Source organism: Phasianus colchicus, chromosome 22 (genome assembly GCF_987193195.1).
Source record: "Phasianus colchicus chromosome 22, bPhaCol1.hap1.1, whole genome shotgun sequence".
In the NCBI taxonomy this organism is placed as follows: domain Eukaryota; kingdom Metazoa; phylum Chordata; class Aves; order Galliformes; family Phasianidae; genus Phasianus; species Phasianus colchicus.
This window is the reverse complement of record NC_143457.1, coordinates 6,731,582-6,759,074: the sequence shown is the minus strand read 5'-3', so window position 1 is coordinate 6,759,074 and position 27,493 is coordinate 6,731,582. Positions and strand designations below refer to the sequence as shown.

At 52.9% G+C, this 27,493-nt stretch overlaps 1 protein-coding gene across 10 annotated transcripts in view; it reads right to left on the bottom strand.

Annotated features, from left to right (window-relative positions):
- Nucleotides 1–793: 793 nt before the first annotated feature.
- The window catches only part of AJAP1 (adherens junctions associated protein 1), a 37,865-nt gene continuing 11,165 nt past the window's right edge, over nucleotides 794–27,493 (bottom strand). For 2 of the 10 annotated variants that reach the window (XM_090123315.1, XM_090123314.1), the window contains exons 2-5: nucleotides 21,423–22,000; nucleotides 11,351–11,438; nucleotides 10,311–10,553; nucleotides 5,025–9,372 (exon numbers count right to left, since the gene is read on the bottom strand). In XM_090123315.1, the coding sequence (XP_089979441.1) occupies nucleotides 9,300–9,372; nucleotides 10,311–10,553; nucleotides 11,351–11,438; nucleotides 21,423–22,000 (982 nt within the window). In that variant the 3' untranslated portion in view covers nucleotides 5,025–9,299. The other 8 variants (XR_016459464.1, XR_016459462.1, XR_016459459.1 and 5 more) reach the window with 8 other exon arrangements.

Genomic DNA, 27,493 nt, shown 5'->3' with positions numbered 1-27,493 from the left:
GAGGATCCCGGCCGTGCCATCCCCGTGTCGGGGTGAGACAGCCCATGAGCCCCCATGTAACCCAATGATCCCACGGGGTTCTGCCTCTGCTGCGGGGTCTGGGCTGGCACGGTGCAGCTCCGGGACCTCCTGCCCTGTAACCCCAGATGGGAGCACAGAGGAAGCGAGTCACGAGCCGACGCGCGGTTCTCATATCAGTTTTAATAGCAACATCAGAGTACTAAATATACACAGGGAAATCGGTATAGGGTCGCATTTACAGTGCTTCCAAATACACAGCTTCGAAGTACAGAGACAAATCATTAAAAAAAAACAAAACAAAACAAAAAAACCACTCCGGAATAAAATATTCACCTGTGTGGAACCACAGCTGGCGAGGGCAGCCCGGCTCCGGGCACACGGGATGCCAGGGCTGCCCAGAGCCACGGGGCTGCCATGCCCAGCTGTCCGTCTGCCTGTCCATCTGTCAGCCTGTCCATCCGCCTGTCCAACAGTACATCCATCTGTCTGTCTGCCTGTCCATCTGTCTGTCCACCTATCTGTCCACCTGTTTGTCTGTCTGCTCACCTGTACGTCCATCTGCCTGTCCATCCACTGGTCCATCTGTCTGCCTGTCTGTCTCCCTGTCCATCTGTCCACATGTCTGTCTGCCTGTCTGTCCATCTGTTTGTCTGTCTGTCCACGTCTGCCCATCCGTCTGCATGCCTCTCTTTCTGCCCATCAGTTTGCCTATTCGTCCATCCGTCTGCCTGTCCGTCGGTCTATCTGTCTGTCCGCCTGTCCATCTGTCTGCCTGTCTGCCTAACTGTCCGTTTGTCTGCCTGTCTGTCCGCCGGTCCATCTGTCTGTCTGCCTATCTGTCTGTCTGTCTGCCTGTTTGTCCGCCGCTCCATCTGTCTGTCTGCCTGTCTGTCCATCTGTCCGTCCATCAGCCGCAGCCTCTGTACACACAGCAGTGCTGTGCTGTGTGCCCCAGGCCGCGTCCCCATGGATGCACCGCCGCGCACCGATGCCTCACGTTACAGAATTTTCCCAGAAAAAAAAAATAAAGTATTCAGTGATGTAAAACCGGTTACAAAGTAAAAGCTGTCTCATGTTAGAAAATGTTTTTTGGCAAAATAAAAATAAACTGTAAACTTCACTGTACATGTCCTATCAAACAAAAAAAATAAACCCCTCGGAACCTAAAATAGAAGAATCTGGGTCAGAAATCTGTGCCCTTAGTGTACATTTTTGTGCAACGTATACTTTTTCTCAAAGTAAATATCTCCACTCATGACGCTGTTTAAAAATGTACCCTACAAATGCTGAGAATAATTCTTAAAAATGTGTGAGAAGCGTTGGGTGAGACCTGCAGACCGAAGCGGACCCACAGATGTCTGAGATGGAGGAGGGATTTCTTGCTGGTTTTGAAAAACTCACGTACAGATTTTATAGCTGGTTGAATGAAAAATTCCAACCGCAGTCATCCTGGAATGGGTGGGCTGAGTTATTATATATATATTTTTATTCTATTTTATTTTTTTTACAAAATATATAATATGTGTAGAATATCTACTATTTAACTACCATTTTAGCTGAATTACCTTTCCTTTGTAACAAGCTGCCAATGGAGAAGAGGTAACCTGAAATCCATCTCTGCAGCGCTCTTGTCATCGCTACGCCTGTTCTGCTGTCACTACTCCACATTCCTACCTACCCTGGAAATGAATTTGAGTCACAAGAATGCTGTGGGAGCGCTCCTTCCCAGCGGTGCTCCCATGAAACCCGCCGTGGGATGCCCATTTCTCTCGCTGGGAAGACAGAATGAAGGTAAACAATTGGGTGTTGAGATATGGGCAGCCACCCGGGTCCTTGGCCCCCCAGCTCCCACGGAGCACAGGGGAAGGGGCTCGTTCCCATTCCCTGCAACGGGACAGAGCCACGGCGAAACGCAATGCACCGCTACGCATCTGGGGATCTGGCAGCTGGGATGCATTTCTCGAGAACCACTAAAAGAGTAAGAAACCCAAAAAATGAAATGGAAAGAAGTGGCTGGAAGCTTATGGCAGAGCAAACATCCCAACTCTTCCTCCGAGCTGCCAGCTCACTTGCACCAAGCATGACCCGACAGCACAGCGCGGCCCCGGCGCTCCATGGAAAGGCGCAGCGCTTCCCACTGCCCGTGCTCTGCTGTTTGGCTGGAAAGCAGGCTCAGCTGCTGAACGACAAAAGAAAAATCCTTTCTCAAGGCCTAATTCTCCAAACGTGCACATGTCCTTGCAAAGCAGCCAGCCCTGCTGCTCGGGCAAGCAGTTCCAGCACATCTGAGCACCTGGCGGCAGCAGCAGCAGCATCTGCAGAGCCTCCCCGTTATTATGAATGAGTTTTGGGCTGGTTCACATCAGTGGAACTTGGAGCAATGACCAGCAGCTCAGGGCAGAGCTGCTGTCTGCAAAGGGCTGAAGGCATCCATGCAGAGCAGTCATCTGTTGCTGCAGCAGACAGCAGTGGGATGGGGCGGCTACGGCGTGGCACAGCTCGTCAGAAGGTGCCTGCAAACACTGCACTTCTTGCTCTTCCCCCATGCAATAAGTCTCCCCAGCAGGTCTACTCCACTAACACAGAATCATACAATCAAAGAATCATTCAGGTTGGAATGGACCTCTAAGATCCTCAAGTCCAACCCCAACCCACCTCTATCATGCCTACTAAACCATGTCCCCAAGTGCCACATCTCTGTATTTCTTGAGCATCTCCAGGGATGGAGACTCCACCACCTCCCTGGGAACATACAGCTCCAGGTTTTCATGTCATGGTTTTTTGGTTTTTTTTTTTTTGGTTCTCATCAATAGCAGGGAATGAAAGAAACATGGTTTCATTTCTATTTACTACAAAACAGCACCAGGATGCTGAGTCCTGCCTGGTAAACCACCACATTCACAGCTCTGCTCCTCCCTCCCTTCCTTTCCTTCCTACTGGCAGTTGTTCCTTTTCTTGGTGTGCTTGGCATGCATAGGGATGTGAGGATTTCTCTGATAAAGTGCAAGTGCTGTTGGTCCTTATAAATAAGGGAAGATTGTGCATCTACGTTTGTCTCCTGGCTCAGCGCTGAGCAGCCTCGGGGTGGCCAGGCCATGTCCTTCTGCAGAGTGGGGGAAGCTCGTGGCAATGGAGCCCTGCCTGGGGTTGGAGCTGTCTGACTGTGCTCCCTGACATACAGACATGCAGACACATCCCCTTCCCCGTGGCTCCTCCAGGCAGTGGCTCCCTAAGGGAAGGAGCTCACCGCGATGCTCCCGGTGCCAGGAACGAGGGACTCAGATATATCTCACGATGTCAAACTGCTATCAAGATTACACTGAATACCCACGGGAAGGACTTGGTGCAGCCAGTAGATACAAATAAATAGAAAGATCAATGGGTAAAGCACAACACGATGGCGGAGCTGGAGTGGATCGGTGCCAGAGAAGTGAGACAAGGAAGGAAAACTGAAGCGATGCGATAGCAAGGATCATTGGCATGGGCTGCACCACCAGCAACACGCAAAGGCCTGGGGCAGGGAGCCCTGCACAGACCCTGCTGCAAAAGGAACCGGCTCTGCCATGGAACCAAACCCTCCAGACCCAACATAACCCTGCGTCCAGCTCTGCAGGCTGCTCAGCTGCCCCAGAGCCACAGGGAATGCAGCCAGTGCCCCCAGGGATGTTCAGTTCACATCCACCTCTGGCACGGAAGACTTCTACTTGGGGCAGCTCCCATAAGGTGGGGAAAAACGCTCCAGGATACAAAACCCCATCAGAAAAGGACAGAGAATGCTACGGAACGAAGCGGCTGCATGCATGGTGATGCACAGCGCCAGAAGGGCCGAGTTGCCTTTTCTTAGAACGACACACAGAGAATAAAGAAATGGAGCTGAGGATTGAGCAGATGATCAGAATGCGTATCTGGATAACTCTAAAAAACCGTCCATACACTCGGGAGGGTGGGTTACAAAAAGAACCGGAGGACTTTGGTCTGAACTCCGCTGCCCTTTGCGCTCTGAAGCAGCACAGCGGGAAGCATCTCATGATGGGACGCCAGCAGACCCCTGTGGACCCTGACTTTGTCCCCTGCGGGTGCCATCCCCACGATGCTCAGGCTGCAAACAGGTGGAAAACCCCTTTTCCATTCTGCTCTTGCTCCAGACCCGCTTTCAAAGCTCTCCAAGTCCATCGCATCGGGGCTGCGCAGCGCGAGCACCCACTGCCAGCGCGGCCCCATCACGCACCCACCACTGAAACGCATCTCCAGAATGAAAATAAAACTATCCATATATGTATACATACATATATATGCTCATACATACACACACACATATATATATGTATATGTCTATCTATATATACACATCTAGGTTGGAAAGGCAAGCTGCCCAAGTAGAAAACATCGCTTTGACTAGGTCATATTATGCATGTTAAAGAAATCAGACTTTTAGCCCGTGACGTTTTCTTTAAAAATGAGTATTTAAGATCTTCAAAAATTGCTACAGTACAAAAAAAGTGTTTTGTGTGTGTATATATATTTTCTCTGTATATATATCATATGTATGTATGTATGTGGACCGGAATCAATGACCCCATCAGAAGAGATGCCCCTCCCCTGTCCTCGGTAGCATTTCTGCGTGTTACTGACTTAGCTTCTGCTTCTCACGAAGTCTTTTGCATCAGTACATGGCACATAATGGTATTATTGGCACAGGTTCAGAATCGTAGTCCGTATCCCAAGTTCCAGCTGCTCAGTCCTGCTCCTTCCAGCTCTTCTCGGTTTCCTCTTCCTTCGTGGGATTCTTTGCTCGCACGCTTTTCTCTTCTCCAAAAAACCAAAAAAACGCACTCTTGGAAAAACGCAGTTACCTACAGGCGTGTTCATTTTTATAAAAATATATTTGGCCCATAGAACGCTGCTCTTTGAGTCTCCTACTGGTAAACAGAAATGGTAGGTACAGGTAACCCATTATTTTAAAATTTTTTTTTTACAGGTTCACCAATGGAATCCTGCGGAAAACGAAAAGAAAATGAAAGATTAAGTTCGTAACAGGGAAACGCATCCGGACGTGCATCAGTTCTCTCAAGCTGCAGTCACATTTGCTGTTGCCCACCACCCGTGGTAAGGATCAATCCCACTGCCCTGCAGTGCCCACCCTGCTGACCACACAAGCCCCATGCAGGGACAGGTCCCAGCCCTGCCTGGTCCAACCCAGCCCCCAGCCCCCCTCCTGCCACGTGCAACACGGGGATGCGGCGTCCCACGCGTGTTGGTGCAGCAGATGCTTTGGGTGAAGAGCAGGAGTAAGAAGCTGAGGTGTGCCTTACTGCACACTTCTCGGCCTGCTTTCCGAGGAGTAATTTATTTCTGATCATTCTGGAGCTTTTCATACTTAGGATAAGAGCATCGAGTGCTCTGGCAGATGAGAAGGCGATGATGAGTACTAACAAGATTTTCTAAAGTTAAATGCCCTAAAGAAATCAATAGAGAATTGGTTAAGCATCAAAAACAGAGATCCTATTGAAGTTCTTCTCAAGCTATTTATTTGCCATCCTCTGACAGATTGCTCCCTACGTGATCTTTAAACCTTCAGAAGACAATTAGTCCCCATCAGTGCCGTGGCCACTTTATGCATATGGGGTTTTATGGATGTCGATATGCGTTGCAGGGCAGGCCAGCGTGCCTTGTGATTGCTGCACGTGGGGCAGCTCCACATCCAGCCCCGTGCCTGCAGAAGTGCTGTCCTGTGCACCGTGACCTCTGGCTAGCTGGTGAGCAGCACTCTGCAATGCAACGTCACTTTTAAGCATGATGTCTAGCATGCACCATCCCCACTAAGGATGCTGCCGTTCCAACTAATTAGCTGGGCAGATTCTAGCCAGTCCTTAAGCTTCTGTGTGCTGGGAATGCTTGTTATTCCTCAGAAGACAAGCCCCGATCTTTACGATGACTCATTATCTGTTAATGTTAATACAAACCATTTGCTGTTGTCAGGCAGAACGAGGACATGGCAGTGCACAAAGCACAGCATTACCATACAATTCCAGCAATTTGGGCTGCCTTGTGAAAAAAGCTGGGGTGGGATCAACACGCTGAGAGGATTTCAGACTCTCAAATGCCCACTTCCCCAGCGCCGACGCTGAAGGTGCACACAGCTCTGGATGAAGACCACTCAGTGCACGCCTTGCAGGATGTACAATTTGGATTGTATTCCACATCGCCTCTTTGTGCAAAGTAGGTCAGCGCTTGATCAACCTTACAGATTTTTGTATAATCTCATTCCACGCGGTTTTTCAGTCAAAGGGAGTGGGATTAAGGACAAGAATAATGCAAAAGACCAAACTTGATTTCAGAAGCCCAGGGGTCGGTGTGAAGCCCAACAAAGCAGCCCTGCTGGCTGCGGCTCTGCAGATGCACCCCTAGGACTCCTCACTCAGCTCCCGGTGCCAATGCTGTAATTGACCACTTCACTGTGCACAGCAAACAGCCTGGGGCCACATCGCTGCTGCAGCTGTGCCGGCCTGCGAGAACGGATGGCGGCTATTGAAGTGCAGAAATAGCTGATGTGCTGCCTGTTGCAGAGGTGTGACATTCATCTACAAGCGAGCGCTCCGGAGGGGTTTGGCAGCAGGCGGGTGAAATCTGCTGGAAAACTCCAGCAGCTGTTCTCCATGGGCACAGCTCTCTGCTCTTCATAGGGCCAGCGCTGCAGCGGGGACCGCGCCGGTGTCACACGGAACAGCTCATGTTGGCAGAGGATGAACCTGATCTAAGGAAATAAGTTCAGCATCTGCTTGCCATGTAAGCAGATGAGTTCCACCAGTTTGCCTTACAAAAACTCAGCGCTGCCTGCAGCGACTGGAGCCGGCTGTGCCATACTGCCCTTACAACGTGCCAACCCTACACCTACACCGTGCCAACCCTACACCCACACTGTGCCAACCCTACACCTACACCATGCCAACCCCTATTCCTACACCGTGCCAACCCTACACCTACACCGTGCCAACCCTACACCCACACTGTGCCAACCCTACACCTACACCATGCCAACCCCTATACCTACACTGTGCCAACCCCTATACCTACACTGTGCCAACCCTACACCTACACCATGCCAACCCCTATTCCTACACCGTGCCAACCCTACACCTACACCGTGCCAACCCTACACCCACACTGTGCCAACCCTACACCTACACCATGCCAACCCCTATACCTACACTGTGCCAACCCTACACCTACACCATGCCAACCCCTATACCTACACCATACCAACCCTACACCTACACCATGCCAACCCCACACCTACACCATGCCAACTCCTATACTTACACTATGCCAACCCTACACCTACACTATGCCAACCCTACACCCACACCGTGCCAACCCTATGCCTACACTGTGGTGTCCCTTCCACCCAAGTGGCCCAGCTCACCCATCAGTGACTGAGCTGCCAACTGAGCAGAGATGCTCAGCTCTCGTACACTGAGCACAACCTGAACAGCCCCCACAGATCTCATGCCCAACCTCACAGTGTTCATCTACACAAAGTTTCCCTGTCCCCTCTCCACTCCCACCATCCTTGTCCCTGGTCACATCACGTCTCACGCCTCGAGCTCTGCATGTACACATTTGGTAGCACTAATTTGCTTATTAGAGAGCTAAGAGCCGTGAAGTACCATCAATTAATACTTGCAAAGTACTCTGAGCCTTTCCAAGGGAAGGTGCTCCCAGTGCCAAGGATGGTGCAGTTTCCAATCCCTGTGCACTGCACAGTGCTCTGCTCATGGGCTGCTTCAGGCCCATCCCTTGCACACACTGCAAGAAATGGGCTGGAAGGGAGAGCTGCAGCTAACCCACAAGCTCCAGTGCATCCTTCCACTGCTGCTGGGGCTAAAACCCAGCAACCAGACAGCATTCACAGAGGGGACAGCCCACAGGCAAACACCTGCATACAGAGCTGCCCTGGTGCAGGCACGTGTGTGTGGGCAGGAGACGTGTTTTGGACTGATCTCATTTAGGTAATATTAATGAAACCAAACAGAACTTTATAAATAATTGAAATGCTATCACAGGGCTAATGCTCCGGGTAAAATTTGGATAGATTTTTCCGGAGCGCATTGATATGAATTTTATGGATTCCAGGAAAACAGGTCAATGAGAATTTCAAGGATTTAATAAAGCGTAATGGAGCAGCTTTGGACTATTTAAAGAAATCCATTGAAATGAGCAGGGACCCAGCCTTTGGCACAAACTGCACAGGACGCTGGCGAGCAGCAGTGGGAACTGCACAGGTTTCCTGCAGCAGGCAGCAGCCACTCTCCTCCGGGCACCACAGCTGTGCAGTAGGACTGGGCTGGTTTCTGTTTTGCTTTTTCTAAAATCATTTTAAGCCAAGGGTCAGCTCTCACAGCCTACAAAGCAAAGGGTACAGCACACCACGGCTGCTGGCTTTCTGATGTGCACTGAAATGCAGAACATCTCTCAGACCTGCTCTGGGCTGATCCCTGCTCACCAACACAAGCTCTTTGGCTAGGCAACTTCACACTTTGCCTCTGTAGCCACAACAGCTGAACTGGAGAAACAAGGAGAGAACATTAACAGATGGGGACTAAGAGCCCTCTGGCTACACCCCAGAAGATTCCCTCTCTCAGGAGCTCAAGATGCTCACTGTATAAGAAACTGACTTGGATGCTAAGGGCTCAAGGCTCTCCCTGGAGCCCCTTCCCCAGGCTCTGTTGGTGCAGTGCCCTCCAAGAAGGCTGGGCTCAGCCCTGTGCCCTGCCCCAGCCACGCACTGCCTGGGACCATTAACTTTTTATTCCTTTCCATTCTAATCTCATTATATTGCTGTGTTCAGTTGCTGAGCATGATGTTTAACGGGCTGTTCCGAGCAAGATGCAGCCAGGGGAGGCTGGAAGTTTCATTTACACTGAATGTATGATTCATTGCAGCAGGGGCTTGGGACTGACGGGTTAATGTACCTGAGCGTGGGGCTGGAACTGGCACGGCCGCCCTGCTGTGATGCAGCACACAGTGAAGCCTAATTGCTTTCTTGCCACCTTCATGGGAACAAGTAGGTGAAAGCAACCCAAGCTGGCTAACAAAAATTCAAAACAATCCCCAAACAACGCAACAGCAGAACAGAAAGCCAATGGTGCCCACCCCAGCCCCAGCACACAGCCACCTCCCACCGGGAACCACCATGCTGGGATGTGGGCAGCCGTACCTACCAGGAAACAGCCAGACGGCGTCTGCCCTGCCCAGGAAGTAAAACAGGCTTCGGCCAGTCAGCAGGAGATTTCAAACCATTTCTCAGACACAAAGGCCACAGGAATAAGATGCCGATCAGAAGAAGAGGGTCTGCAGCGAGCAGAAAAATGGGCTTGCATGTGCTGGTGTGCAACACGAGCGAGCTGTGGGGGTGCTGTGCACATCAGCTTCATCAGAGGGAGAGCAAAACCTCTACAGCAATGCTTTCAGTGCGCTCATTGGCCTGGGAAACCAGGGTGGTGCAAAGCAGGGAAAGAAGCATGGCTGGGGGTTGGCATGGGGACACTCAGCCAACCCATAGCAACCCTATGGGGACATCCCCAGCGTCCCCTCCCAGTGGAACCAGTGCTACGTGTGGGATGTGGGGCTGTGCACTGCCTGTGTGGGGCTGCCCAGAAAGCATCGCCTCAAGGCTGAGAGCAGCGAGCTGCCAGCATGTGGATGAGGCAGGGGAGCAGCACTTGCCCACCCCATATCAGCCCATTGGGGTTCATGGCCACGCTGACACACACACAACGAAATGGTTTGAAAATCCCAATTCTATGCCTTCCAAGATGGGAGGAAGCACCAAAAAATGCAAATGGGCAAATGCTGTAGGGTCACCCCGTCCTCCTGCACTCCTCCCTGTGCGGGCGAGGGGCACCTGGAGATGGGCTCACACAGCTCTGTCAGCTCCCATTATGCCCCTCGTTAACGTATCCTTATTTCGTGCCAGACAAATGGCTCATTTGCTTCTTGCAGCCTGCTCCTTCATTAATCACATCGCCCATTCACAAGCGAGCAGCTCTTTAGATGGCACTTAGGAGACAGCAGAAATTCTGGAAGATGGATCTGAGAAACATTTCCTGGCTGGGGGTGGAGGCAGGGAACTGAGAAGTGCGGTGCCAAACCCATCCACGGCGCTCAAGGGAAGGGACAGTGATGCTGCAAGGGCACGGTGTGGCACAGCCATGCCTTACTGCAAACCAGGAACGGGATGGAGACAGCGGGACCAGGGCGCACGGGAACACAGCTCTGCATCACCCCACCTGTTTCCATTGAAGGTTGCTTTGTAATCTCCAGGCGAGTGCAATGCCTCCTCCGTGTACACTGGCACCGGCGTCCTGACACACTCATGGGAGCACTGCAGCGTTTCGTTGTAGGCTGTGAAGATGTCCAGGCTGCTGGGCACGCGGGCGGGGGTGAAGTCGGTCAGGTTCTGGCAGCTCTCCTCCTGCTGTGTGATTTTACGTTGGTGGCCGTTGCGCCGCGCCGCCCCGCTTTGCGCACAGCTGCGTGGGAGAGGAGCACGGGGGGAAGAGGGGTGGGAGGGGGACACACTGCATTATCAGCCATTATTATATACATCATTTGATATCACATCCTAATCCTGGCACTTCGGATAGACCAGCTCCCAATCGAGTGCTCTTTCTTATTTATTTGAAAGCTTTCTATCTGGAAGGCACTGGCTAAGTAACTGCAGGGCTGTATCTCTGCCTCCTGCGTGGGGAAGCCCGACCTGCACACAGCAGCTCAGCTCTGGGACACGTCGGGAGCTCAGCAATGCCACCACGGTGCTGCTTTGCTGCTGGGGACCTCTGAGTCCCGGAGCACAGCGGCATGATGGCAGCTGGCACCGCTGACCTCAAAGTAGGGCAGTTTCTCTGGGAAAATAGGTAAAGTCACGAGTGCCTGAAGCAAGAAGCTAACCTATTTTACCAGGCACACAGCCTGTGTTAAGGGAATAAATGAGAGCACATGAAGCTCGAGGAGCACAGGAGCGCTCCAGGTGATGGGGCACACTTAGAACTGGTAGCATCCGAGAGGCTCAGAAGAGAGGCTCCAGCCTTGGAGCCATGGGAAGGTGGGAGAGCTGCAGTGCAACCTGCAAGGCCACAGAATGCAGGCACCTTGCTGGATGACATCACTGGATGACATCACTGGATGATGTCACTGCAGGGTCTTGCAAAGGCTGTTCACCCAGCAATGATGCTCAAGCATCCCTGCACCAAACTGAACCAGCCAATGCTTGCTGTAGTTTTGGTGTGAAATCCCTGTCCCAGCCCAGCCCCACCATGAGGCCCCTTACCAGTTTTTTAAGACAAGAGTTGTTATCAGAGCAGCTATGACCATGATGAGGGACACGGTAATAGTGATGATCTGATGGACTGCCAGACCTGGAAGAGAAGGAATCAGAGAGAACAGAGATAGGAAACCAGGGGGACAGCGCAGCACCTGCAGAGATAGGAAAGGGAAGGGAAAAAAGGGAGACAAGGGAAAGAGAAAGGGGAAGGGGATGGAAGGGAATGGAATGAAAGTGGAGGGGAAAAGGAAGAGGGAAGAGGGAAGAGGGAAGAGGGAAGAGGGAAGAGGGAAGAGGGAAGAGGGAAGGAAGAGGGAAGGAGAAATGGGAAAGTGAAAAGGGAAAAAAAAAGGGAAAAAGGAAAAGGGAAAAGGAAGAGTTCTCTGTACATGAACACCCCCAAGGCATTCGCCCAGGACAGCACATCGCATCCCTCTGCCCTTCTCCCACAGCACAGGGCTGGGAGCAGCCCCGGGCAGCAGCAGCAGCACAGTTCTCTCTCCTGCATTACATAAAACAATCTTTAAGCTGGGCCTCTCGTTTCCTCCCCTCTCGAGTATGTTCCTTGTCAGCCTGAATTACGCACGAAGAACGGAAGCAATGTGAAGATGCATACCCTCCGGGATGGAACAGGAAACTTGAGCACAGCCTTGCAGTGGGTGCGGGATTAACCAGAGATAATAATTACAGTACTAACTGCTGCTCACTTAAGAAGGTCGGTTGGGCTCATTTTCTCCTAATTCACCTTACACAGGGTATAATTTTGGCTCGTGTATCATTCCTAATGAGCAGTTTGGAAACAAAAGCATCTCAATGTACAGTATGTTTGTGATTCTGCGCCGCTTTACAGTTGCAATCTCGTAATGAAATGATTTTCCTGGCTGTGGCCCAAGGATGTGCTATTTTTCACAAACAGATGTTGCACGCTCCTGATGGGTGATGCTTTTAATAAATAAATAAATGCCGGCGTGACGGGAAAACAAGCAGCTTTGGGTATCTATGTGCTACATACACAGTGCTGCTGGTTGGTGTCAATGTGTGTGGTGAGGGAACTGCTGCTGCCCACACAGGAGGGGTCCCAGGCAGCTGCATGCAGGCACAGCTGGTGCTGCGGTGCTTCAGAGCCAGAGCAGCGCTGCAACCCCAGCCAGCAGCTGTACGCACGGCTGTGTGCTGCTCTGCTGCCTTCTCAAAGGATGGGAGACGGAAGCTTTGGCTCTCCTGAGGTTGGTTTTCCTCCTGCTCAGCCTCACACAGGGGTTTAGGGTCCTTGCATACATCCCCACTGCTGACAAAGCCTATCCATGCAGAGGTCGGTCAGATCCAGCCCCACTCCTGGGGCAGAGCCACCTCCCTAAGGCACACAAATGCCCAGAGCCGCTCAGCCCACACACTGCTGAAGAGATGCTGACTGCCCAGAAGCAGGAGCACTGCTGACCTGAGGAGGAGGAGTGAGAAACAGCCACATCCATCCGCAGGGGCACAGCCAGCATCACGCCTGTTATCACTGCTGGAGAGCCACCACTCACTCGCTCTGACTGCCCTCACTGCACTGCCAGTGCTGCAGGACCCATGGACCCAAGCCAGTCCTGCTGCCAGTGTGCAACCCAATGCAAAGTGATGGACAACACTGCCCTTGCACCTGAATGGGGCATCAGTATGGAGCAGAGTGCCAGCCCAAGGGGGCTTGGCTTGGGGTTGCCTTTTGCACCTCTTGGAGCTCAGCTCTCCTCGGCGCTTCCGTCTTGCATATGGAGAGAAAAAACAGATGTGAGGGTTTCAGCCACGAGCTGAGAGATGCTGGTATAAAGAACAGCAAAAGTAAGTGCAAAACAATAAAACCTGAAGGCGGGGTGCTTTTGGATGGAGATGCACTTGCCCTGCTTACTGCACTTTGCCAGAGGACGCCATGTTGGGGAGTGCAGAAGAGCCTAAGCACGGAGCAGGATGCACTGCTGATCCACCCCAGCAGCTGCTCCCCAAACACGGGGGGAAGCAGCACACTGAAGGGGCACAAACACACCCCCTGTACCCAGCCCATGTCCCAGTGCCACACACCGCACCGCGCTCCCCCAGGGGAGGCCATTCACCACATCCCGGTGGGGACAGATCCCAGAGGGATGAGTCAGGGTTATTTTCCTTGACTCAAGCACCTGTTTCACAAATGACCCATTTCCTTCATTTACTCCCAATTACACTTCAATTGGCTCAAACAAACTGTGACAAGGTTCCTCCGGAGAGCACTTGGCAACGGCAGCTGCTGAAAGCAAAGCGAGGGGCGCGGAAATGGCCACCGGAGCCCAACACACAGCCAAGGTGTTCCCAGGGCTCAGCTCCACACCGTGCACTGTGCCATCCCCACACGGTGCCACCCCACACTGTGCTGGGGTCAGGAGCAGCAAGAGCACAGCACAACCCAGCGCTGCACAGCACAGCCGCAGTGCTCACAGTGCTCTTGGAGCAGCTCCCAGTGGGACACCGCCGGGAAAGATAAAAGAAAAAGCTCTAAAAATAAAGTCCGTGCAACCCAGTGCCCGATGCCTTTGAAAACAGGAGCAGCTTTGGAACGTAGACCTCAGTGATGGTGGGAGCCGGGGGATGAGGGAGAGCCCAGTGCTGTGATTAGAGCTCGTGCTTGTAGCACCCCAAGCACAGCAGAGCAGAGCTGGGGAAGGACGGCAGCTCTTCCAAGCAGGACGCACGGGCTTCAAGAAGAGCTGGATAATTTTAGACTGTGGCACATACATCAGCTGCCATATGCACTAGCGTAGTTCCTTTGTGTTGCACGTGAATTCTGCACTGAGGTCTAGGAAGATTTCAAGGGGATGGGGAGCATTTTGTCCCAAAAACAGTGCTGGAGATGGGAACGGGGCCAACAGGTGGCTGTAGTGGCTTCTTGGGAAGCCCTATAGCAACACCTGCCAGAATAAGGAGTAATTTGTCTTTGTTCTTACTTTGTAAACATATAAATTCCTTTCCTCCCAGCCTTCAAAGAAATATACAGAACGGCAAGAAGCAAAATCGATGAAGAATATCCAATCTGCAAGATGAGGTGTTACTGGATGGGGCACGGCGGGACACAGGAACGTCCCATAAGGGACACCTGGGAGAGCAGTGAGATGACAGAGAGAAGGGCCACCAGGAGCAAAGCAGTATTTTAAATACAGCCATAGGAAACCAATCTGTCTGGAGGAAAGGGACCTGGAGGATACGATCAATAGCTCATATAGAGAAATTACCAGCACGCTGCTGACTGTGAGAGATGCTGAGGGACGCACGCTCCTCCTCCAGCCAACGTGAGCAACAGCTTTTGGTGGGCATGGAGGTCATGGGGTGATGGTTGGACTTGAGGATCCTAGAGGTCTTCTCCAACCTGAATGATGCTATGGCTGTGTGAGTGAGCACGGTGGGGATGGGTTGATGGTTGATGATCTCAGAAGTCATCTCCAACCTTAACCATTCTATGACTCTACGAGTGAGCATGATGGGGAAGGGCTGATGGCTGATGATCTCTGAAATCTTCTCCAACCTTAACGATTCGGTGGTTCCAAGCAGGCAGCCAGGCCCTTGCTCACTTCTTTCATGTTTTCTATTCCTCTGTCTCAAGTAATCCTGGAGGTGCTCAGCACTGCACCCAGGTCAGCCCCAAAGGTGCATGGCAGAGGCCTGCCCCCAGCTCGTTACAGATGCAGGTGGCACTTAATTGCGCACTGATCACCAGGAAGAGCCCAGCAAGCGCGCGGTGAGCGGGCAGCTGCAGCTGCACACAGTGCTGATACCTCCTCCCGGCAAGGGGACTGCAAACACTCCACTGTTACAAGGCTTTTACTAGTAAATTTGACGCAGTGACCATTTAACTCGAGGGTAATTACAGGAGAAGTATTTAATGGAATTGAAAGTGTGTCCAAACCCCCGCGCTTCTGCTAGTGCAGCAGAATTTAATGTGTCGCATGCCAGGAGGGAAAGCTCTTCAAAGGCACTCTTTGAACCCTCGGAAACGCTGAAATATTGCTGGGTTTTTCCATCCTGCTGAGCACCTCTCCCACCTGGGACTGCTCACTGTGCAGCACCAGGTTGGCACTGCCATATCCCAGCGTGGTTCTATGGTTGCAGCTCGCAGCCACAGCCACCCCATGGGCATCGGTCAGTGTCTGCGCCTGGAGCGCGCTGGGCTGCACAGAAATCTTGGCGTTAAGCTCCTTGTTAGGCAGAACGAGGCCCACCAGCTTATGGGCACCCATCATCAGCACCCACGTGGGCAGCAAGGATGGACTTGTCTGTTCAGGCAGGAGAGCTGCATCCGACCGTAAAACGTGATTCCAAATTCCACCAGCCGAGAGAGGAAAAAAATCCAATCTTCTCAAAGCAAGCAAATGCTAAGGCTTTTATTTTGTATGTTAAATACCATCTATTTGCCACCAAGATGAAAGCACCGAATTTTGGCCTTTCTGTCCACCTTTTGAAACAGCTCCTGGACAGCTCTGCATCGACAGAATTAATTCCATGAGAAAATCCATTCGGGCCTCGTGTCTCGCTCCCGCAGAAGTGCGCAATGGCAGCAAGCAGGAGATATAAGCTCTTAATTAAAAACAAAGAGAACCTCTATCCCCCAAGGCCTTTCTTTCAACAGCACTGGTTAGGGAGACCATATTTTTCATTTTCCCAATAAAAACAGCCACGAGCCTCAGCTCTTTGAAGACCCTCATCAGGGCCTCTAAGCTGCATGAAATTAAAAAAGAAGAAGAAACGGCTTCATTTTGTTTTGCAGAGTACAATCTTGAGTTACCGTTCGAGGCAGAAAAACAACATCTGCTCCGATTACCTGCAACGTCCCAACCAGCAGGGCTGCAATTCAGCACCCCAGCACCTTCCTGCAGGTGGCTGCCTATGGGAGCTCTGCCACCTGGCTCTTTTTCATGGGTGATTCCTGCTTGGATGGGGGCAGGCTGGCTGAGCAGCCTGCTGGCACGGTGGGGTCATTGGGTCCTGAGGGCTGTGGAGGGGTGGGGTGAGCTGGGAGGAAGGCTTGATTGCAATTAGACATGCATGGTTGGCCCTGCAGCCTCTTGCTTATCAAGAAGAGCGTCGCTTCTGGGCAGCAGGGCACATCACAGCACACTGCCAGCAACAAAAGGAATGGGCTCAAGAGGTGAAGAGCTTACAGAGGGAAAAGATGAAAACACAGATGGAGTTGGTGCCTGTGGGAATTATTCCCCAGCCAAAATAACCTTCTAGGTCATTTCCACAGCTACCATGAATGCATCCAAGCCTGTGCAGGAGCCAGAAGCCAGTGTCACCAGCCCAGCACAGCACTGCCTGGCATTCAGCTCACATCAGGCAGTGCTCACGCTGTGTTTTGCAGCCTTGAGCCTGCTGCCTTCAACACCTGCAGGAGCAAAGGAGTGCTCACTGCTCAGAAGCCATCAATGGCATTGGGAAGGTTCCTTGCCTGAGCCCCAGCAGGCAAAACTGCGAGCTGGAGCTGGTGGCAAGGCAGGAGGGATCTGATGCTGGAAGCCTCATGCAGCCCATAAACCTGCTGCTGGACAGAAACATCCAATGGGGAGCACAGCATGAGCGTTCAGCAGCAATCACTGTTACAAACGGCCTCTTCCCAGGGGGGATCAGCAGGATTTTGTCCTAATGTTAACCACAGTGCTGCTGAATGGCTTTTATGAAAACGAATCGACAAGAAACACAAGGGTTGACCTCCTGCACTGGGAAACGTCCCTGGGTCTGCCCTGCTAACACCTGCATTCCTACAGCAGAGCCTCTGTGTTTTTGTCCCCGCATGGGGTGGGGGCTCAGGGGGTCCCCACTGCCCAGGGGAGTGCAGTGCTCCATCCATGGCCCCTGTGTGACACTGTGCTGTGAAATCCCTGAGATCAGCTCCGAAACCCCGCCTGGGGAGCACCAATAATCCTGAAGTTAGAATGCAGCTCTTCAGCAACAAAAAGCCAAGGTTCCTAGAAACTGCCTGGTATTTGGGGTTGGGCTGTTGAGAGGGGAAGAATATCCCACTGCTGCTGCTGCTCGGAAATCTCCTTGCCAAGAAAGAAGATCCTGGAGGCTTACGCTAAAGACACCAGGACTTATCTGCTCAGGTGTTACAGCAAATAGCACCAAGCAATAAATATTCCTGAGAGCAGAAGAGGAGCGTTCCTGGCTCATTTAGACACACGTGGGCGAGGGCGGGCGTGCACACAGCATCTGCTGATCCTGGGAAAACAACAGGCAGAGAGAGCTCAGCTCGCACCACGCTCACTTCTTGCTTCGGGAGGCATCCTCCTCCCCCCCCCCAGCTCCTCCATCCCTAAGGGAAGCCGTGCAGCCTCCTCTGGGAACCTCCCAGGACAGCAGCAGCCCTTGCACCTCCCCTGTGACAAAAGGGAATGCAGACCCCGTGCCGGCCATGCGTGGGGGCCAGGTGTGCTGTCAGCTGGGACACGCATTGCCATGCTCCCAGCAACGACAGGATGAGATGGATCTTGCTGCTCTATCCGTGGCACTGCCCAGCCCTACTGAGTGCCCAACAAGTCCTCTTCCTGTCGTGCAGAGAGGGCTGTCTGACAAATTAAGACGAAATGCGGCCTCGTTTCCAGCTTGGCAGAAGCTATTTTAGGTTTTGAGGAGAGATTTGAATTGAAAGCTCGATAATCCCACAGGATCGATGGGCTTCCCACCTGCGGCTGAGACGGGATGGGAGAAGAGCATCACCCATCTGTGCCAGCCCTGAGCGTCACGCACTGCATGCAGAGCTCAGCTCTGCACCCTGCATCACCCTGGGCAGCAGCACGGCCAGCAGCACAGCACAGACCACACTACGACCCATGGGTGGGCACAGCCCCTCCATGGCCGCCCCGAAGGGCCGAGCTCCCACCCTGCACAGCACATCAAAGCAGCAGCTCCATCCCAGCTGCCCAGGGTTTTAAAGACATTTTATCTTTCATTAATTCCTTTGAAGCCTTTAGCAGATGCTATCTCGGCGCATCCGGCAGCCCCTCTCCCATCCCTCCTGCTTCACCCCAGCAGGGCAGAGTTTGCCCACACCAGCAGCACAGCACAGGGCAGCACCCACAGCCCCACGGACGCAGCCACACTGGGGTCCCCAGCACTGCCCACAAGCCCTGCTCTGAGCACGCTGCCGGCGGCACATGATGCCAAATCCATTGCATACCGGCCATCAAATAACCATTAGGAGCAGCAGACGGCACATAAAGTCTTCTGCCTTATAAAGCACTTAAGGGTTTAATTAAAGATGGCTTTTTTTTCTAATCATACAGACAGGAGAGCTCCAGACAACTCAGCAAGCGTGATCAGTGCCCAGATCTCAGCAGTCCCTGATTCACCCCTTTGGCTGAGCCGTGCCGGGAGCACAGCAGCCCTACAACCTTTACCTCTCCAGCACTCCGGAATTTTAATTATTTCTCTCCTTACATGCTCCGTCGTAAAATGGATCTGACAGCCCCCGAAAAAAGGAAGCACATTTTTGAAAAGCATAAGCATAAACTACGCCTGGGTGAACATATTGAGGCCCCATCTGACTGCCATCAGCACTCTTGCCAGGCGCTGAGCAGACATAGGTGGCACCGGGATAAACACACCTGATTGTCAGTTTACTTGCTGCAAAAAAACAAAACAGAAACCCTTGCATGCCAACACCCACCACCAGCAGAGCCGCACGCCCCATTTTGCTCTTTTCTTTTGGATGCTAGAAGCAATCACTTGTCTGTCTTTCTCCTCCTAAGCAGGATATTTGCTGTTCCACGGGAATTTTTAGCCTTGTTTTTCTGTCGGTGAGTCACAGATAAATGGCTCCTGTCTCTTTTTTTTCCCCTTCACCAAGCAGGAGTGGGGTGAGAGGAGGAAGACCTGAGTGAGATTGTGTTCATTGCTTGTCCAACCAACCTCTGCTACGTTGGCTGCACCGGGAGCCAAAGGGATGACACCCACAGTGCCATCGCAACCATGGGGTGGGTGCTCACGTCCCCTCCTTGGGGCCACCCCGACACCCATCTGCAGGGAGCTCCTGTGATGTTGGCCTATCTGTGATGCTGGCCGAGGCAAAGCAGGAGCACAAACAAGTTACCTAATCCTCATTTGTAACCATATGTTTTCCCAGGCAGAGAACAAACACTTCCAGCCGCTGCTGCTTATGTAACTGAGCAGTGGAAGGAGAAACGGGCGTCAAGGCACAGCTGGTCACTTGGTGTGGGGTTGAAGGTGACCCCAATGCTCCCGATGCCCTGCAGCTCCCTCCTGCCATTCCCTGCCCAAGGGGAAGCAGGCAGCAGTGGGATCCATCATCCCACAGCGGGTTGGGCAGTGTTAGCTGATAGCAGCGTGGGCTGGGGCTCTGCTGGCTGCTTGACATGGATGATGGCAGCAAAAGCAACCGTGGAGTTCAGGCACTTTTCAATCTAGGGTGGATAGGCTGAGATCAAGGCAGCCTTTAGCCTTTAGCACCCACTCCAACCAACGAAGCCCTTTAGCCTTTAGTGTCCACCACACGGCGGAAAGGAGATCATTAATGAAAGCTCTGGTCCTAGAGGAGCTCCCTCCCTCCCTCCCCAGGGCTGGGGCTGGGGGCTGCTGTGCTCCTCAGCATCCCAGCACCAGCACAGCGATGCCCACTGAGCAGCACATCTGACAGGGGAAGAAACACATCACACCCCATTCCCAAAGCCTCCAGCAAAACTGAGGAATTGTTTCCGATGCTCCATGGCTAATTAAGCCAGCTGATTCTAATGTGGTTTTTTTTTTTCCTAAGGTTGTGTAGGTTGGGAGCTTTTCACCACTATAAATAATTTATTTAAGTTAAGGGAAAACCAACCTCAGTGTCACTCCTTGCTAGATAAATTCATTGGGATTAAGATTAGATCGTAAAATTCCTTTTCGTTTTGACTAGAAAATCACTGTGGGCTAAAAGCAGTCAATGCACAATGAATATGTTCTGTAAACTGTATAACAGTATCCCACAGTTTAATATTGGTAATAACAAATATAATTTGAAATAAATGGGAACCTGCTTTCTCATCCATGTCCATGCAGCAAATAGTGCTGGTGGAAAGCATTACAGTAACTGAGTGCCGCACTAAATTTGATTACGGAAGATGGTTTGTGGATGTATACTGATAATAGGAAGAATACAGCAAGCTGCTAGAAAATGTCTCAGATGAAAGTGATGATTCAGAGCTTCCATTTTTTTCCCAAGCACTCATTTGAAATCACGCCCTTATCTCAGAGCTGGGCAGTGGGAGCCCATGCCACAGCACCTGGTGACAGCATCCTCTGGATGCTCATTTGCCACCCATCCCGGTGAGCCTCCACCATAGGCTGCAGCTCGGCTGTGCTCTTCAGCACCACATCAACCCCTGGCATCACTACCACTACCCTGGGCTGCTTCAGGATGGAGCCAGAGCTGAGCAGAGCATCCGTGTGATGTGCCCAGAGGCCCTGGCATACACAGAGAAGCTGGGACTGCAGGAAAAAAAACACCCCAACCACAATAACCACAAGACAAACCACGACAACTGCAAGACAAACCACTCCAACCAATGGACAAAGCACCCCAACTGATGGACAAGCCAATCCAACTGATGGACCAACCACTCCAACCAATGGACAGATCACTCCAACTGATGGACCAACCGCACCAACCAATGGTCAAACCACCCCGACTGATGGACAAACCACTCTAACTGCCAAACAGCACCAACTGGAAGATAGACGACCCCAACCAATGGACAAATCACTCCAACTGATGGACCAACCGCTCCAACCAATGGTCAAACCACCCCGACTGATGGACAAACCACTCTAACTGCCAAACAGCACCAACTGGAAGATAAACGACCCCAACCAATGGACAAATCACTCCAACTGATGGACCAACCGCTCCAACCAATGAGCAAACCACCCCAACTTAAGGATAAACCACCTCAGATGACGAACAAACGACTCCAAGTGATGGACAAACCACCCCAATCACCAGACCAAACATGAGCATCCCCAGAACCACGGCACAGGACCCCGTGTTCCATCCTGCAGATGGGTGAGCGCGGCGCTCGGTTGGTACCTGCTGTGTCCCCCAGGCCACGGGGCGGACGCGCATCCTTTCCACCACTGCTGTGGCCGGCAGCTGGCTCAGAGGTGCTGGGACGGCCACGGGGCTCCTCGATGCCAGGGGTGGGAGCTGGGCTGCTGGGGGTCGGCACGGTGGCAACGGTGGTGGCGGCGGTGGTGGCGGCAGTGGTGGTGGTGATGGTGGTGGTGGCGGCGGTGGTGAAGATGCTGGGCAGCGTGCTGCTCTCCAGGGAGTCCTCCTCACCCGTGGGGCCCCAGACGATGACCTCGGGCAGAGCCGTGGGCCGCCCATCACGTGGAGCAAAGCCACGGCCCCGCAGCTGTCGCCGGGCGCGGGGCAGGGGGACGGGGGGTGGGCGGCGGGCACGGGGGGCACAGGGCCAGGGGGGGCTGGGGCGGCGGGGCTCCTCGCTGCCCCCCGTGCTCCACAGCACACCACGGGGCAGTCTGTGCCGCTGTGCCGACCGTGGAGAGAGACGGGTCCCGGCGGGCTCGCAGCTGGCAAGGTCCATGGCGAGGTGGAACATGGCTATCAACATCCAAGCATGGCTTCCTAGCGGGCAACCTGACCTGCGGGCAGACACAGAGCATGTTAGAAAGCAGGAGAGTGCGGGCAGCACGACCAACCCCTCTGACAAGCTGCGGAGCAACACTCATCAGCCCGGCTACGTCCGACCCAGTGACACTTCCACCCCCTCAGCACTGGGATGGGATGCTGCCACTTCCCTGCCACCCCAAATGGCATCGCAGGACGCTCTGCTCCCTTCCTGCTGCGCACGTGGTGATGGCACAGACACCAAAGCGACACCAAAGCCAAGGCTGCACGCAAGAAGAGCATCCTTCCATCCTTCCATCCCCATCAGGAGCAGCCAGGAGAGCTGACCCAAGGGACGCAGCCCTCCCTCATTTCAGGGCTCGGGGTACAGCGGTGCCAGCAGGGAGCTGCACAAGCGCTCAATGAGTTAGCACACGGCAGCACACGTACGCTCGCTTCAGCATGTGTAACCCACTTCTCATTAATCAGGTCGCCGTGACTCAAACGCAGCTCCATTCTCGCGGGCGCAGGCTGGGCACGCAGCACGGCGCAGCGCTGGCTGCAGCACTGAGCCCCAGCGTGTGCTGGCTGTGTGCGAGGAGCAAAGCCCTGAGCGCGGCAGGGAATGATGAGCAGCCGTTCAGCTGCGCCCTCGCTGCAGATCAAATGGAAACCACGCCGAACTGTCGGCAGGTTAATTATTTCAAATTTTGCTTTGATGTAAAGTGCCACCGTTATTTCATGTCAAATCTCTCTTTCTTCTCTGGTTGCATCCTGCCTTGTAAAGCTCTGCTCTAACTCATGTCTCCCCCTATGATGTCAGCTCATGCGAAGCGCAGTGTTTCACTGTGAGAAAACACCTGAAGTACGCAGGGTTAGGTTTTTTTTCCTGCTTTTTTTTTTTTTTTTTCCAGAAAGAAAAAAAAAAAAAATCATTAGGCCAAGGCCCAAAAATCTTTACTTCATTTTATTCAGCCTTTACACAAGAAAGACTTTTGTCGAACTCAGCAGGAGTTAATGAGAGCTTTATATGCCTAAACAGACTAATCCTCCGCAGCGCTGCACCCCGTAAAGCCATTGGTAGCACCACAAAATGTGCATCTGGTTGACAGAAGAATTTGTACACTCCCTCCGTGCGTGAGCAAATGAAGCCAATGGAGATGACCTGGATACTCTGAGGCGCAGTCTTTTTCTGTTCAAAGCATCTTTTTTTTTTTTCCTCCCTCCCTAATTGGCTATTTTTTTTTTTTCCAAAGCATAACAGCATTTATTTTGGGGAGGAAAAAGGCGATGCACGGAAAGAGTGCAGAAGGAGAAAGGGAAGAGCCAGAAACAGACGACATAAACCAAAATAGTTCAGGCTGGGGGAGGAAGAATTTCAAGATGTGAAAAAATAAAAATAAAAATACAACGCAGTAACAAATCCATCGTTGGTGCATTTCTCAGAGGGCAGCAGGGCTGAGCGCAGCCGCTCCTGTGCCCTCTGTATTGGTGGCACCTTGTCCACAGGAATGGGTGCCATTTGGAAAGGGAACCAGAGGTACCTGCCCTCCTGTGGCAGCTCCACGGTGCGAGGTGCTGGGAGCTGAGCTGCACACTGACCCACAGTGTGAAAGCAGGCAGATTTTGGAACAGAGATCATCCCCACGTGCTGCACATCAGCGGCTCAGAGAAGTGAGAAGTCAGGCATCCGGGTACCCGGAGAGCATTCAGAACAGGTTCACCTTAGCAATACTCAGAGCCACGCTGTCGCTCCGGCGTCACGCTCCATTTTAGCCTCTGCCTAACTCTCATCTGAGCTGAAATTTCTCCTTGTGAGGAAGGAGAGGTGCAGGCAGCCCCAGCACTGCGCGCACAGCGCTCGGTCATGCACACACAGCACGCCGCGCCGCCTGCCCGCTCCTCCACGAGGAAGGAAGCAGCGCAAATGAGGCACTTTTATTAATAACTGCCAAAGGAGGAGAAGGAAAACGCAACCAGCCCAAACTCAGCTGTCGCTACGGCCCTGCTGTTGTCTCTGAGCTTCTCAAAGACAGAATTTCGCTCCCCGGTACTCGGGGTTGGCGGCTCGTGGAGAAAAGCACATTTCTCCCCTCTCCCCATTTTCTCCTGCTTGCTTCCCAAGTCGCAGCAGCAGTGGCAGAGCCTCAGCACACCGCAGCACCGGGCAGCTCACAGGGCTCAGCTCCAACACAAGCATCATTTCAGTGCTGCCCTGCAGCTGGAAGCAGACACAGCTGCATCGCGTGGGTCACAGCAGAAACGCCATACCCAAGCACATACAGGGACATCCTTCCTCCCACCCTCGCTGCCCAGGGCTCACCCTGGCTTTGAGCAATGCCACCGAGGTGCCGTCACTCCCCGAGCATCGTCCTGGGCACCCCATGGGCTGGCACGGCCCCAAAAGGAGGCCGCTGGGCGGGAGCTGAGAGCCTGGTTACCCCTCTGGGATTTGGTGTGCCACGCCATGCGATCTTTGGAGGGCTTTGCAACAACAGAAGAGAAAGTGTCCTTCAGAATAAATAGCAGCGTGTGGGAGTTGCCGTCGCCAAGGCAACGCAGGCGATGCGCGCAGAGCGGCGCTGGGGATGCGGCAGTGCTGGAGGCTGCGGGGGTCCCGGGGCTCTGCTGGGAGCAGCCCCTTTCCCTGACCCCATAGCAGGAGGGGGGGCTGTGGCTCGCTGCCCCAAGCTCTAAACCCCACGTCCTGCAGGTGCCAGAGGTGACAAAACACGGCGCAGCCCGGGCAGCAGGGCCACGTCTGCCCAGAGATCCATAACAGCACCGCTCCAATACGAGCTACTCCATGACAGCCCCGTGCCATGGGCATGCTGAAAGTCAGGATGCTCTGTGCTCCTGTGCCCCTCTCACATCCCTGCTCAGCCCAGGAGCTGCAAGTCGCTGCTCTGCGGGCTGCCGGCGCGACTCAGAGGATGAACGACCTTTGCTGATGCATCAAATGGCACAAAATCCTCCTCCAATCACTTGAGCTGAACTGCCAGGCAGGAAGCAGAGGCCAAGGAACAGCAGTGCCCTCAGTGCCACAGCAGTCAGTGCTCAGTGCACCCACAGCAAAATTGAGATTTGTTATCCACAAGCCCCTGCCCACCCGCAACTATTTTTCCCATTGCAAAGGATGGAGGGGAAAGCATGGAGAATTAAGGCTCTTTCTTGTGGGTTGAGGGAAGGCCAACGAAACTTGGAAATTCAGTCAGGAAAAGAGCAGAGCAGCAGGAAGATTTGAAGTGATGGAAACCCTTTATTGCCCTCCTTGCCCAGGAACCTTCCTGCCTGTACAACCAACTCCTCCCGTGGGCTAATGGCTGTAAGAAGGCCTTATTTTCATCCAGCGAGAGAAACTCCTACAAATATTTACACATCCCCACTGACAGGTACAAGAGTTGCTGGCTGATTTCAATGCAACTGCTCAGGTAATTACAGTGATTGCATGCAAAGGGACCACGGGGGTGGGACCCCAGCAGCAGCCCCCACCTCGCTCCAGCAGCGTGGAGACAGAGCAAGTTAAAAGGGACCATGAGCCAGGGTTTAATTTCCTGGCAGAAATAAAAACACGTAAATATTTAGTCATTTGTTTTCCCTCCCTTTCCCCCTGCTCTTCTGGAAAGGGCCAACTCAGACATCAGCCATAAATTTCCGCCACTGAGATTAAATCCCTCGGTCGGAGGCACAGCGGAGCGAGGGGGAGAAGCCGGCACGTTTTGCATTTTAAGCTGAGCTCATGACAGCCCACACCAACACCACAGCACAGCCCTGGCCATGAGCACGGTGCTCCAGGCGTCCTCCAGCATCCCAGGCCATCCCAATGCATCCCATAGAGCACCTGCTGCAGCACAGCCTCAGTCGTGGGGATTTTCTGTCTTTCAGCTCCAACCACTTTGCTGAGCAGAGGCGATCTCTGTTTGCAGGGTGATGGAGATACCTGAGCAGAGGGCACTGAGAGCATTTCTGCCAGACCCATTGCTTTGTGTGATGTGTCCTCCGCATATGAAAATCCTTTCCCAAATCCTCTCCGACGCAGCTCTCTGCTTTGAAGAGCAGGGAGGCTGGCACTTCAGACACAGATTAACTCGAGGAGCTGCACAGGCCTGATCTCTCCATGCTTTGCATCTCAGTGACATCACCCCAGTGATGCTGTCATGCCCTGAGCAGAGGCATCACTCCCACAGGGCTCTGCCCATCTCTCCCCCTGTGAGTACCAAGGCCAGGCTGGTTCCCTGCCCATGGATGGAGCCTCATCTACTGCCAGGAGCCCAAGAGCATTAAGAGAAGCACTTTGTTAACTGGCAATCTCCAAGCACAGAAGAACCTCTCTAAGATTCTCTCTGCTCTGCCATTACCACCTCTGTTCTCACATCTCCCTCATTACCAAGTGAAATAGTGTGGCAAACCCAGGTCCAAGCCATGCCACGAAGGGAAAGCATCTCACACTGCCTCAAGGCAAAGCGTGCTCCTGCCCATTCTCTCCAGGTGCCAATGACATTCACGGATCCTGCAGGAAGGGCACAGCAGTGCAGGGACAAACCCCTCTGCAGTGCTGCAGCTCTCAGTCCCACAGCCCACGGGGTTGCATGGTGCCATGGGACGGGGGTTAATCCAACAGCTGTATCACCAGGCTGAGCACCGCGCGCTGGAAATCCCTGAATTTGGTCATCTGTCAAAGCAATTAACTAGGATCAGGGCCATGGAGAGGCTTTGACAAATTGCAAAATACAAATCGTCAGCAGCTTGCAAGCCATTGGCAAATAACCCATTTCAGGGAAGCCTCAAAAGACGCACTCGAGTGTGACTCTAAAGGGCAGAGCGGCAGAGGTGCTGATTCGCATCCTTTCACACGGTGATGTTTGCTCTCCAAAACCAGCCCCTTTCTCCCATGACTGTGGAGACACTTCACAGGAGGCAGTAAATGCAGAATAGGCTGATTTTTAATGCAGGATTATACAAATGGAACCATTCTTCCATTTCATGCCTCATGTTAGGTAATGTATTGGTATTGCACAGGGAATCAAGGTTATGTCCTTGTTTGGATGATTTACGAACGGAGCACTTTACATCTCCAAACAGCGGGCGGAACAGAGACAGAACCATTCCCAGCAGGAATGGGAGGGCTGAGATGGGTGATGCTGGCTGCTCTCAGGCTGGGCACAGCATCCTCACGTCGGTGTGATGGGAACCACGAGCATTGGTGCGGAGGGAGCATCGCTGCCTGCGGGCTCCGTGTCCCACACCAGAGCTCACAGCACCACGGGAACACTGACAGAACACCCTGGGTTTACAAGGAGAAACACTGCTGCACCTCAGGGCTGACTTTCACGCTGGAGCAAGGGGAAAGCAGCGGGTCCTTGGCCACAGCTGCCTCCTCCCAGCCCCGTGTTTCTGCACCACCCCTGCAGCGCAGCGACCGTCCTTCGCTGCAAAGCTACAAAGCCATTGCCATGGAAATAAAGCATCGCCATTGCATGCTGGGGCCAAACGCCCCTCGGATGGGCTGGGAGGAGGAGAGCAGCAAA